The 13,540-nt window shown below is 37.7% G+C and overlaps 1 protein-coding gene across 8 annotated transcripts in view; it reads left to right on the top strand.

Annotated features, from left to right (window-relative positions):
* The window catches only part of gab1 (GRB2-associated binding protein 1), a 48,673-nt gene extending 38,378 nt beyond the window's left edge, over window positions 1-10,295 (top strand). For 5 of the 8 annotated variants that reach the window (XM_026304463.1, XM_026304466.1, XM_026304464.1 and 2 more), the window contains 7 exons: window positions 351-445; window positions 1,308-1,608; window positions 3,852-3,944; window positions 5,331-5,424; window positions 6,060-6,186; window positions 8,271-8,399; window positions 8,495-10,295. In XM_026304463.1, coding sequence (XP_026160248.1) covers window positions 351-445; window positions 1,308-1,608; window positions 3,852-3,944; window positions 5,331-5,424; window positions 6,060-6,186; window positions 8,271-8,399; window positions 8,495-8,653 — 998 coding nt within the window. In that variant the 3' untranslated portion in view covers window positions 8,654-10,295. Of the gene's footprint in view, window positions 1-350; window positions 446-1,307; window positions 1,609-3,851; window positions 3,945-5,330; window positions 5,425-6,059; window positions 6,187-7,108; window positions 7,185-8,270; window positions 8,400-8,494 lie in introns of all 8 variants that reach the window. The other 3 variants (XM_026304467.1, XM_026304469.1, XM_026304465.1) reach the window with 2 other exon arrangements.
* The last annotated feature ends 3,245 nt before the right edge of the window (window positions 10,296-13,540 follow it).

Genomic DNA, 13,540 nt, shown 5'->3' on the forward strand with positions numbered 1-13,540 from the left:
ACTGACATGCTCATTTGTCACACAAGCCTTTTCTAGCACTGCTGTGGTTCTTGTGGCTGTAAGTGAAATGCATTAGTAAGTGCATCAGTGTCTAATCAGGATGCAAAAAACAATGATAATGTGCCTCACAGTAGAGTTGCAAAGCTCTATTCCACTGAATGAATTAATCTTTATATATATACATATCATTTGGATTGTGTTATGGCAGTGATTGGCTTAAAAGGGTCTGGTGTAAAATTACATGATGTGTTCTACAGAAACAATAACTACTAATAATTAATAATTTAAACTACTGTTATGTATGTATGTGGTAATTTGTTTTTTTTTTTGTTTTTTTTTTTTTTTTACAGATTTTGGATCCCAGGATTGCTATGACATTCCTAGACCATTCCCGTCTGACAGAAGTTGCTCCTTTGACTTCAATGAAAGTTTTAACAGCTACTTTGTAAGTTTTTCCAAAGCTCACTGTCTGATAATCTTGCAATCTTGTTGAACTCTGCTTTGCTTATCAGACTTTCATGTGGTGACTATGGATGGTTTGATAATGTTGAACATATGCGCTTTATATTAAACACCTTACCAAAACATGCACCCAGTGCTTTATGCAAAAAAACATAAATAATAAAAATGCATTTTGTATAAAATAAAAATTATTAGCTAACATTTTGCTAACAATATTGCAGGTGATCAAAATAGTAGCTTTAGGTTTGTCTGACAGGGAGGAATCCAATGAAACAGTTGGGAACATTAGCCTCCAGGTATGATAGCAGATAGTACTAGATACAGTAGTGTTTTATTACACTGCTATAGCTAAACAAACACTAAAGAATAATATTCAGCTACTCTGATGTTTATGTTGGCAGTTGTTAATTACTTCACTTTACTTGTTGGATTCTGTTTCACTTCTGTGCTGAACAGAATGTGCAATTCAGCTAAATCTTGTTTTGGCTTGCAGCTTTGCTTTCAGTTAGATTGTTTATTCACTGAGGCTAGCTGTGCAGTTGGTAGCCAGCTTGTGTTACCTGCTACTCCTAAAGGTTACCTGCAGTTCTTATTTTTTGACAGCATATTATTTTCTTGGTTGTATCAAAAAAACATTATCAATATGCTATACTATTAGTAGGCTCTCTTACTTAATGCTTAATGTCTGTCCCCACAGCCTTTTAACATTTTCTGTGCGTTTGCCTAAAGCATTTTCCAGCCAGAAACAAAAACACCTATGATGCACAGTAACTATTAATAAAGTTAGTCACCAACTATTTAATATGTCAAACATTAATATTGTATGTATGGCTTGTGACTCCCAGAAAAACAAAGGAATGATGCCAGTGGGTAGCCAATCTACAGAAGAAGTAGACCAGAACTATGTACCCATGAGTGCCAATTCTCCATCACATCATCACTCAAGCAGTTTGCCAGAGCCAATGCACGAACCAAACTATGTTCCCATGACTCCAAGCACCATGGAATTCTCCTCTCTGGGAAAGCAGGTCCCCCCACCTGCCCACATGGGATTCCGCTCCAGTCCCAAGACCCCTCCTCGCAGGCCAATGCTCAGTGACTGCCAGCCCCCACCTGTGGATCGAAATCTCAAACCTGATCGCAAAGGTGAGAGGATAGTAGGTATCATAAATACTCTGTAGATTCATCATTTTCAAGCTATAGGGTTTATATATGATGTCATTTAGTATTGCACTTATCTTGCTTTTGTATGCTCAGTATTTACTAATGCAACAACTGACCATGCTTTGTCTCACACTCACCTGCTATTCTCACAGTGCTGGCTCATGATCATAAAGACATCTGTATAAAATGTCTTTATTTCCAACCATACTCAGGGCAATGTCTTTTTCATCATACTGTAGTTGCTGCTACTAATGTAGAAACATTTTGTCTCCCTTAGTTTGTCAGGTTTATTAAATACTGCCATCTTCCTGCCTGTCCTTGATCAGCTTTTTTTCTCGTCTTGATGAATTAGTTTAGTGCCTGCTGTATTGTCTTACATTGAGCACAGTTAGCTCCTTGTCAAAAGCACTTTTGTTCTGAGCTCAAGAGACCCTGTAGACCGTTTTGGAGGGGGCTGATCCCTGTGCCATGGAGTGACCGAAGCCTGGAGTGGTCACCTCCATCCCCTTTGTTCCTTCATCTGAATGGAGCTCTTTGATGAAAGACCTAATAGCAAGGGGAATTACAATCTGGGCAGATTGAAAGGCTGAGTAATGGCCAAAGAAAGAAAGCTGAAGAATGATATAGATGCAGGGAGTCATCATGTAGGCAAACCATAAGGCAGGGCTGCTGTCACTAAAAAAAATAGGGCATGTTATGGAGTTTTATGGGAGGGTTCCCTCCTATACACGACCTTTTATTCTGTGACCTTTGAGCTAGCCTTTTCCAAATTTGGCATGTGTCATCTCAGGACTCCCATAACTAAAATTTCTAAAATTATTATTTTTTAAAATCCATCTGGCTCATATATTTTGCACTCCAACCATTTTTAGGGCATTACTCAAGTTTCAAAAAATCATGTCTTGCGGCCTTGAAACTTGGATGTACATTCAGTCCTGAATACTTATGATTATTTTGGCACAGGTGACCCTACAGTGGAGTACTCTCACATATGTAGAGCATATGGGAGAGAAACATGGATTTCCTGCCTAGGCCTATAGCTATTGACCCTTTCAGTGCAGAATAAAAATTTGCTTTCCATAAAATTATTACAGTAAAAAATATTGCCCATTTTATAGTTTTGGCCCTGTCATTTTTTTTGTTTTTGTTAATATCCCAATGACCTGCCCTGTTCTTCTGATTCACTTTGTTCATTTTACTATCTTTATTCACCACAAATTGAATAGTACTATATAAAAATCTATGCATTGTTGTTAATATAGTGCAGATCCAATTCTCAATCCCACTGCTACCAGCAGAAAACACAGCCTGCTTGTGTATTTGGACCTCAGTCTCCAGCATAGGAATTCAAAATATGGACAATTTTTTTGGCAGTTGACATTATATATTATAACTACAATATTCAAACTGAAACTGACGAGAAGTCAACATCAAATAGTAACATAGTGTTTAGAAGCATCGATAAGAGACATTTGTTCTTTAAACTCTTTATTTAAATTCCAATTTGTGGATACTACCATACATTTTAGAAATAAGTACAATGTCATATGCTTGTTTCATTTCTTCTAGAATGCTATACATTTTTTATTTGCCATGCAAAATCTATCTATACGCTGAACTAATTGAACTCACTACCAGCTGTGTTCATCTCCGGTGCCCTTTGCTTTGGCTGTCCCAGCCATATGTTGTGAAAGCTTTGAGATCTGTGGTCAAGGGCAGCAACAGCTTTTGATTCATCAGCACTGAATGTGAATCAATTTTCTTAGTTTGAGATTGTGGCACATTAAGATTTTTTCTCTTGTTGGCACTGTTGTAACAATGTTATGATCATTGTGTTAATGTAAAAGGAGCTATGTGCCTCATCAGTAAGTTACTCTTTTCTGCTTATTTATCTGTGCTCTTCTCAACATGACATGATTTCTTAGTGTACTTTCACTGCTTATACACAGCTCATCGTGCATGCACAGCTGTGATGTCAGTCTTTGTGTGGGAAGCGGTGGTGCATGGAGTGAGGTGCATATTGGGCAATATGGGTCTGCTGTTGTCATGACAATCATCCTCTTGATAACTGTGCTGCACAAAAAGGTGATTGGGCGTACAGGAGGGTGTAGTTTAAGCAAAGTCTCGTCTTTTGCTTTGCATGGCAGAGCAGTTGTTACAGTAGGGTTTAATTGTTGTGATCACCAAAAATTTTGTAATAAGCAAAGTCTTCTTTCACCAATCAGGTCAGAGTCCTAAAATAATAAGAGCAAAAGGTGTCGGTTTAGAGCGAACTGACTCTCAAACCGTAGGTGAATTCCCAAGGGGACGACGCAAGGGTAGGTACTCCACACTGAACTGCCATTGTGTATCTGAAAACTTTCCATTCTTTAACCTGTGCAAACGCCACTTCCCTTTGCATGTTGGAAGTGCTGTAGTGTGTGGTTTTTCATTTCTCAAGCCTATTGGTTCTGACATTAACAGTGAGCAAATCAGAATCAGTTAAGTATTTGTGATGAGCACATCCATCCAGAGCTCCCTGAAATGGTTTAAAAACTATGACATGCGTGTCAAAGCTGCCGCATTAATCCAGTCTTATGATTTAAAAATCAGCGGGGGTGAATGAGTGTTCATATCATGCATGGTGGATTGTACTTGTTACAGTTTTAGAGCTTATGAATAGTCACAACATGCCTTTAAAAATAAACCTTTAGTACCACTTTACCTAAATATCCCCTCATTCTGATGTGTCTACTTAATATGCAGTCAACCTGAAGCGCTAAGTTACTAACATTTCTCTTCCCAAATATTTCTTTTTGTGCCTGTTTGCCATTTCACATCTTGGCATTCAGATATAGCAGCCACAGGATTATTGTCATAAAAACACTCACATGGCTCTGGAAGGTACTAGATAGCTCTTCAGGAAATTGAATAATGATATCATCTAATGAAAGAAAGCCTCACATAAATGACCATATGCACTCTCATTCTTCTGTACATACAGGCTATACTGACAGTACATCAAATGATCTTATGCATTAAGTTTATAATGTTTTAGTCTGGCTCCTGTGACAGATGCCTTGGATAATGAGTTTTTATGGAAAACATCAATAGTAAACTGCCATATTAGACTCTAATAGTATGTAAGTTCTTACATTGCACACTATTCTGCATTGTACATTAAGCCTATTGTCTTTTTTAAAAGGCAAGGCAACTTTATTTTTTATAGCATTTATCCATCCATCATCTATACCCACTTATTCCTAACATGGGTCATGTGGATCTGCTGGAGCCTGTCCCAGCTCCCTTTGAGTGAAAGACCGAGGTACACCCTGGACAGGTCACCAGTCCATCGCAGGGCCAGCACAGTTCATACACAGAATAATTCAAAGTCCTTTACAGAAATAAAAGACAAGTTAAAAGTCAAAAATTAAAATTAAAACCAGTAAATAGTATAGAAAAAGGGACAGATTGGTTCAAATTATGTTTTAATAGCTGATGAAACTTGAGAGTTGCATTGCAAATGGCATTTAAAATTAAAACAAATTGATTTTTATATCATCAGCATTACTAAGGAATTTTGTTTATAATAACTAAATAACTTCAAATAAAGAGCCATGTTTGTGTTGTTTACATGTCAGTTAATTTTGGAGTTCCAGTCTTGATTTTCATCCTCAAATGTGAGTCTAAAGCAGTAACTGACAGGTATACCTACCTTGCCTTAGGAAAACCTGCTCCACTAGAAATCAAACCACTGCCAGAATGGGAGGAGCCCTGTACGCCGGTCCGCTCGCCTGTCACACGGTCATTTGCTAGGGAGTAAGTATCTAAAATGTTCAGCAGCCTATTTCACAATTCTACATTTTCCTAACTAAGGGCATGTTCACACTACTCTGCTTTCCTATGGAGTTTATATTTTTAGTTTGAAGTCAGGTAAGGTTGCTGTCTTGGAAGAGGCACTTTGCCTCACTTATTAGAAAGAGTGGAGTCACAAGGCACAGGACAATGAAAATAAATTCCTGCACTTCATCTAGTGACTAAAGCTGTTGAAATTGTTATGTAAATGGAGTGCAGTGTCCTGCATGTTCTTTATATTACCAACTCAAAATGCAGATGAGAGTTTAGTTTTTTATTGTAGGGGTATTTGGTGTAAACATGCCCTTTTGGTAGTGGATACAATTAACTAAAGAATTAGGTGCTAACACTTCATGCATTACTGTAGTCATTTTGAAAGTAGTATTCCACATACAAACAGGTCTCGGGGAGAGCTACATTAAACTGAATGCAGTTTGTTGACTTATCTGGGATGAGGTCTATTTTTGTGCTTAGTGCTGCAGGGACTTTGCTGGCTGCAGTGGTTTATTGCTGTGGCTATTACGTCTGCATTATATTTTTTTCTCGCCAGAGACTGTTTGCCTAGAAGTCGTTGTGTAAACATTGTGAATGCTGCTCAGTCTCTCTAGGTTTCCTATGCCAGCGAGACCCCCGTCAGTGCATAGCACGGCCTCCAGCACTGACTCCGAGGACTGTGATGAGAATTATGTAGCCATGGTCTCTAATATGTCCACAGATGAACAACCAGTATGTAACACACAACTGTCCTCTAATATAAGAAGTTGCATGATTACTTTAATAATTAAAGCTACAAAAAAATGTGACATATTTCTAATTTGAATTTTTGTGATATATTTTGTGTGTGGTTTGCTGAATCTGTTTTATGTAATTCATATAAATTTTACAATAACAGTTTTCACAGATGATGCACCACAAATACAGCAGAACATTTTTTATGAAGCAGGCAAAGTTTTAGGATTGAACACCTTGCAACCTGGAATGCTAAGGTGTAAAAGTTGTACACAAAGTATTTAAATCCCATTTCCAGTCATTGCTCCTCTCCCTAAGCCATACATTAATGTGGACAAATTACTGATTGCTGCAGACGGACTCCTCGCCACTCCAACTCTTTTCTTTGCAGCTTCCTCTGGTCCTTCTACTCTATTTTCTTTTTTGTTTTGTTTTTTTACTTTGAGTTTTTGTTCTTTTGCTTTTCAGGTATTGCATTGTTTTTTCTTGTTTTTGTCAAATCAGTACCCTTACTGTAGTTCCAAAGGTCCCTTTTCATTAATGAATGAAATAGAATAAAGTTGATGTCTTTCACTCAGTAATGCTGCTGAAATGGCTTATTTAGTAACTTCAATTTTTTTAAATCAAACTGAAGACCGGGCACCTCAAGCTAAACACTGATTGGATATGTTTTCTGTCCATAGGGATATTTTCTTTTACAGTATGGGTATTAGATGTACTGTTTTCTGTCTTTTTCTTGCTATTTACTTTTTTCTACCTGTTTCTGTTTATCACTATTAATTTCTTTCTCCCTAGTTTCTCATTTATCTTGCTTCTCCAGGCTCTGGCCTAATCCATTTTCTTTTCCCTGCATTTTGGTCTTGATCATCTGCTGTTCTCTTTTTTCCCCCTTTGCAACTACTTCCTTCTTACTGTGTAGAGAGGAGTCCTTCTACTGCACTGTCCCCATCACCCCTGTAAAGAGGGAGGTGGAGGAACTTGACATCATAGAAGAGGTGAGCAGGGTTGCCAGGTTAGACATGCATGGCATGCCCTGTCAGAACATCGGTGGTTACCAGTTTCTGGTTTTGTCTTTAGATCAGCAATTCAGCAAGTCCCTACAATAGTACACAGTAGTACTGTTATTGTTGTTTATTGTTATACTGGGGAGCAGTATAACCCCCTGAGCACCAACTAGAATCAGTTTTGATACACAGATTGCAGTGATTTTGAGAAATTTTATGCCCTCACTTTCTGTACACTTAGTATATTGTAGTTGTGCCACCATCATAGATCTAATAACTTCACCCAACTTGTAGTTTAAAATTAACACTACCTCTAGGTTCACCATGTTGTCACAATACCAGATTATGACAAAAAGGAAAAGAGGAAAACACAAAGCAGTGTTGCAGAACTACTGATTTTTGATATTCAAATATATACATATTCAACTCTACAATGTGAACAATCATAGCAACCCTTTAAGAATTTGAATGAAATGATGTAAAGATCCTGGGTTCTTGTTTTATTAATTTGTTTTTAATATATCAAGTAAGTAGTAGTAGCTGTGGTGTTGGCATTTTGGTATTTTTATTGACTGTATTTGTAAAAATGGCACATCAGGGCATGAAAGAGAACAGTTTAAGAAATTGTGCCATTCTGGTTTCTGTTAAAAATGGGACCAGCTGGATGCAAACCTTCTTCACTGAGAAAACAAATCTAATCTTTCAACGAAAAAATGGTCAGCTTTAGTTATTAGCTCCATAATTCACTATTTGCACCATTTTGACAACAAGAACTCTTAATTTGTTGGGTACTGTACATATGCATTACCTTTCTGTCATAGTCCTTTCTATTTCGTCCTTTAAATGTTTCAGTCCAGAAATATCTGTACCAGGATGTAAAGATTGGTCCTGAATCAAATTTGGGCTTTCAGAAAATGCTCTTTGGTAAATCAAATATCAAATCTCTTGCAAACTTTGCAAGGAAATTTGGGTTATTGTGACAACAGGAGTTTATTTGATTATGAGCTCTGTTTAACAATGACACTACTTCAGTCTTCCTCTTCTGTCAATAAAAGCATCCTTTCCTGGCTTATGTAGAACATGAAGCTTGTTGCGCCCATGACTGCAGATGGTGGGAGCAGCCCCATGGTTAAACCAAAGGGAGACAAACAGGTGGAGTACCTGGATTTGGATCTTGACCCTGGCAAATCTACCCCACCTAGGAAGGTAGGAAGGAATTTGCTTGAGCTACTTCAACACACACAATTAGAAAAATGATCTTATCACTGAGCTTCCGTCTTTTTTTTTCTTTCTTTCTCCAGCTGAAAAGCAATGGAACTGCTATGGCAGCATCAGATGAGCGTGTTGACTATGTGGTTGTGGACCAGCAACGGACACAGGCTCTTAAGAGCACCCGGGAGGCATGGAGTGATGGCCGCCACTCCACAGAGACAGATACTCCTTCCAAAGGACCCAAGTGACCCTGTTGTCCAGCCTGCCAACCAACCCTGCAAATGCCCAAACCTTTGGGTCTTTTACACTAGTGTAGGCTCTGGTTTGCGCTTTGGGACAGCCCACCTGTCATGTTCCACCTCAGTGACATCCTTAGTATGTAAAGGCCAGTGGAGCTTCATAGTCACTTAACTGTCTTTAGTTTACACTGCTGTCAGGCCTAGGACAGCACTGTGTGTACAGTCGTAGGAAATGGTGTTGGCCAGGAATAAGCTGTATGCAGTTTGAATGCAGGTGGAATGGATGGAATTGTCTTTGAGGTTTGATTTCAGTAGACCCATGAACGTTGAACATTCACTGCCTCCTATATTGGGTTATTTTTTTTCTGTTTTTCACTTTCCAGTGGCCTATGGGCTGATCCAGAGTTAACATTTCTTTAAATTATAATGATGTTTGATGATGTTGTTTTGGAGTGTAAGTGAAATCAGCTGATAACAATGCAACACTACTAGTTAGCATAGCTGGTTAACAGTGCTGATTTTTCAGTTTGTCCTGTTTCAGCAGAAGGGTTTTTCATTGGCACTGTTCACATGTGATTTTTACTGTTTTTCATAGTGGATAGTCATAATGGATAACTGAAACTGATCTGTGTCTTAGGCAAACTTCAAACCATAATTCCATAGAGTTTTATTAGGCAGGTGAACTTGTTCAATTTACATTTAACCAATTGCTCAGTTTAAGCTTTGGATTCACAGGTTTAATCCACTGACAATGATTCAATTTCCATTTACTCTGTAAGTGGATATGCTTCAATCTGTTGTAATGGAAGTGCAAAGACTGTACAAAAGTGTTATGTATATAAACAGGAGAAGTGCCCTTTATTTGTATGGAATATCTAGCATGTTTGACTTGAAGGCATGTGGATTCTGCAGGGTAGAATCCTGTGCCTATCTTAGGTGGTATCAGGACTTGTGATTAATGAATGAATTACTGTGAGTTTTTAAAAGAACGTGACAGGTTTTCTATAAGTTATGCAAAGGTATCAAACTTAGGCTAGAGAGAGAGAAAATCAGGTACTCTACAAATGCATACTAATACAATTATCCATTTGTAATTTATTTCTCAATGTATTTCATCAGGTGGATGTTGTGTCCACTTTTAGCTCAGTATTCTTAATTCATATGGAGGAACATTTTCTAAAGTCTGTTAAAATGCTTAGTTTTACAAGCGCTGGTCAATTAGTTTCACAAGTCATTTATTTTCTTCATTTCTCTCTCTTAGGTTTAATTTATTTCAAATTGAACTAGCGTACAGTTTTGGGAAAACGACTGCCTCATGTGGTCAACTTGATACGTCTTTTATAGACAGTGAAAAAAAGTCTTTGTTTGCATAGATCTGTACTTTACTAACCTGTGAACTTTTATTCAGAAGTTCCAAGCATGTTCTACCACATGATAAAATCATCGCTGTTCATGTTTCGCCATCAATTAGATTAACACGTATCAATTGAAAATGTGCCTACTAAGTCATCTTCATGGAACTTCACTTTTTCCTTACTGCAGTCTCTTCGTGACATAGACTGCAAAGCTGATAATGCTTTATCTTTTTTAATGAATCTCAACAGAAAATGTACATTTTAAAAGTGGACTAAATAAAATCCAACATGGTATGCATGTGTGGTCTTCCTTCAACCTATGATTTCCATTAAAATTAAGAAATCAAAAGGAATAGAATATGAAGTAAAATACCCATTAATATTCTTTGCTATGCATGTGGAGGTTTTTTTGTTTGTTTTTTTTCATTCACAATTGGGAGCTTTATACAAGTACAGGTTTCCAAGCTCTGAAGTTTCAGTATTTTTAATGAATACTTGAATAAATAGTTTTCCAAGAAACTTCGAGATGCTTTGACCAGTTACAGCTTGTAAATATAGTTACCAAGGATGAAGCAACACTGTGATATTTACATGCAGTGGCAGTCATCCAGCTGCAATTTACAGCTTTTTGTCTTAAGAGAATTAAATATGGCAGTATCTTCAGATAATTACATCTGTCTATCTATAAACCTTAATATTGTAATGCAAGGACTTTCCATGTCTTGTTTTATGGCTGGTGGTAAACCAGCTTCCTGTCATGTCCGGCCTGCATCTTTAATTGACGTGCAAAGGAGCAGAGAGGCCTTGGATTAGCTGCGTGACACCGCAGTCTGAGTATTTCGTGTCCTTGATGCAGAAAAGTCACCAAAGAAAAATTGAAATGTGTCCAAAGAGTGGTAAGTTTTTTTGGTGCTAATTTAAAGCTCATTGAGGTGAATGGCGTCGACGTTAGAGACGTTAGCATTGATAAAAGCTGATAGAACATGAGAGACAACCTGCGTCTGTCAGGCGGCGTCGTTTCACATGTTCAGCTGCCATTGTTGAGCTAACTGCGTTTTCTAAATTCTTTTAGCTCAGTAATAAACTTTAAATATGAAAACTTTACATTTGAGCTACTTCACTATTTAAGGAAAGCAATACATGTCAGTTTATTTCGTCCTCTATAAAGTTTAGCCAAACACATTTTGTTTTATCAAGTGAAGGAAACACAAATATAAATATTAAACTAAATGTTGATTCTCGGGTTGCTTATTACTTATTTAAAAAAACAGAATGAAGAATGGTCATTGCCAGCTAATGAGAAATTCTATTAGTTAAACTTGTGGTAAGTTTAGAAACAGAACTAACCATGAGCTATAAGCAAAGGAGGGTCTGAATAATAAATAAGGCATAGGAAAGATGAAGCCGCACAAGGAACTGGAAGCAAAAAAGGGGTTGACTTAAAGAAAAGGGACAGTGATCCAGTGAAAACTCCAAATCCATAGTGAGCTACTTCAAGAATCACAAGCTGAAGCTTTAGGAATGGCCCCCACAGTCCCCTGACATGAACATCACTGAAAATCTCTGTGAATAGATCTTAAACATGCTGTGTGTGCAAGAAAGTCCTCTGAGCTCTGAGTGATCTGAAGAAAGAGTCAGTAAAGTTCCTAAGAAAGGCTGTAATTAATGTGGGTTTGTTGTTGAAGTTGTACTTTTTAAAGTTTTATTTCAGGTCTAATTTGCCAAGGGATGCTCATGCATATAACTAGGTGGGTCATTTGATAACAACTAAAATGCTCCCTGGACAAGTGAGCAAACTCCATTCAATGACTATGCCAAAGGTTTATAATGCAAAGCTATAAACAACCAGTAAACCCTCTTACTACTGCAAATTATTGTTACAGTTTTCATTATAGAACTTAATTAGATTAGGAAAATACCCACAACACAAAATCTCACACAGCTCCCCAGAAGACAAGAATATCCTCAGATTTCTTTTTGATTTTACCTGTGCTGACCACTAGATGGAGCTGTTGTTTGAATAAGTGTATGCCCCCCCTCCTCTTTTTGCCTTTATGCTTTCCCTCAGCCCACACCCCTCCAATGTAGTCACTTCTCCTGATGTCCTCTTGTCTGAGGCTCTGCAGTGCTGTGGTAGCCTAAATTACATTTACAGTTTTGTTTTGTCACTGTGAGCTGAGCTGACCTGAGGTGTTGTTCTTCTGGGTTAATCCATGTGGCCTTAGGCTACAAAATGATTTTAAATTCTGTGAACTGCAATAGTCAGATGCTTTTCAAAAAAAAAAAAAAAACAACCTTAGTTGTACTTCTGTGGCTCTCAGAACGATATGTACCATGAGAGGTTTCCTGAGTGTATCTCAGATATTACTCTTTGTTGGAGATAATTAGGGTTTGTCAACAGAGACCTGTAATTAAAATAGTCTGCTGAAAAACAACAGTTTTATTATTAAGCACAAAAAAGACAAAGCCTGACTGGAGTCTCTGCATCTCTTTGGGGTTTTATGATAAGAAAATTTTCAAGAACACGTACAGATGTGCATAAGAGTGCGTGTATGCATAGTTTGTGGTGTTATCTGTACAAGGTCAGTCCTATCTGAAGTTTGATATTGATGATGTGTTGGTAATAGTGATGTATTAATAAATAATTTCTTCTCGATACAATACAAAACAGAACCGTTCCTTCAGCAGTTACTTGTATATTCAGTACGTACCTCCAGTTTACCCAAATGAAACATATGGGCTGGCCAGTTTCACAGTAATCCGATAAACCTGTGGTACTCCACATCCTGAGATAAACCCCATCCTACATAAGCATGTCTTTCATTACACTGGCTGTATGTAACCTATAATAGCTCTGCAGAAAACCTAATTAAAGCAAATGCCATTGTCTTATTGGGATAGGATTATAATTGCAACTGTGACATGCAGCAGATTGCAAAATGTTGCCACCAGGTAGCTTCATGCTTTGTTCAAATGGAATTTTTAAGATGTTCATGTTACTCTGTGAGATGTGGCTGATAGTATGACAGTTTAACATATGGCACTTGACAGGTTTTGACTAATTTTCTTTTCAAATAGCTGCTTTTTCGGTTCTCTCATGCGTGGCTGGTTTTGCGTGATTGATGTGTGGGAACTAGATTACTGATAATGTCATCATCTAGGCTCATGGCAGGGTAATTTTCATCTTCTACTTGATCTCTGAGACCTGAAGTGCCTTCTCCCCTTCTTTGAAAATGTTTTCGAGACTGCTACAGACATGCAGTAGAGCTATTTATATAAAAATAAGCTGTGTCTGAGAACTATTTCAGTGGTTATTTACCACTTTATTAGCTCTCTTTTCACGCTGAAAACCAGTTCAACTCCATCAGCAGCAGTGGATCATAACAAGCACACGTACCAGTGAGGCTACTTGCCTGGTAATGATGATATTTTCAAGAACCAGTAAGCTACATACAGTATAAGTGGTTCTACATTTTAATTTGGATCTAGTTAAGCTTTTGAGCACTCATTAAACATTGTATAACTTCTTGCAGGTAAAGGT

Source organism: Mastacembelus armatus, chromosome 1 (genome assembly GCF_900324485.2).
Source record: "Mastacembelus armatus chromosome 1, fMasArm1.2, whole genome shotgun sequence".
NCBI lineage: Eukaryota > Metazoa > Chordata > Actinopteri > Synbranchiformes > Mastacembelidae > Mastacembelus > Mastacembelus armatus.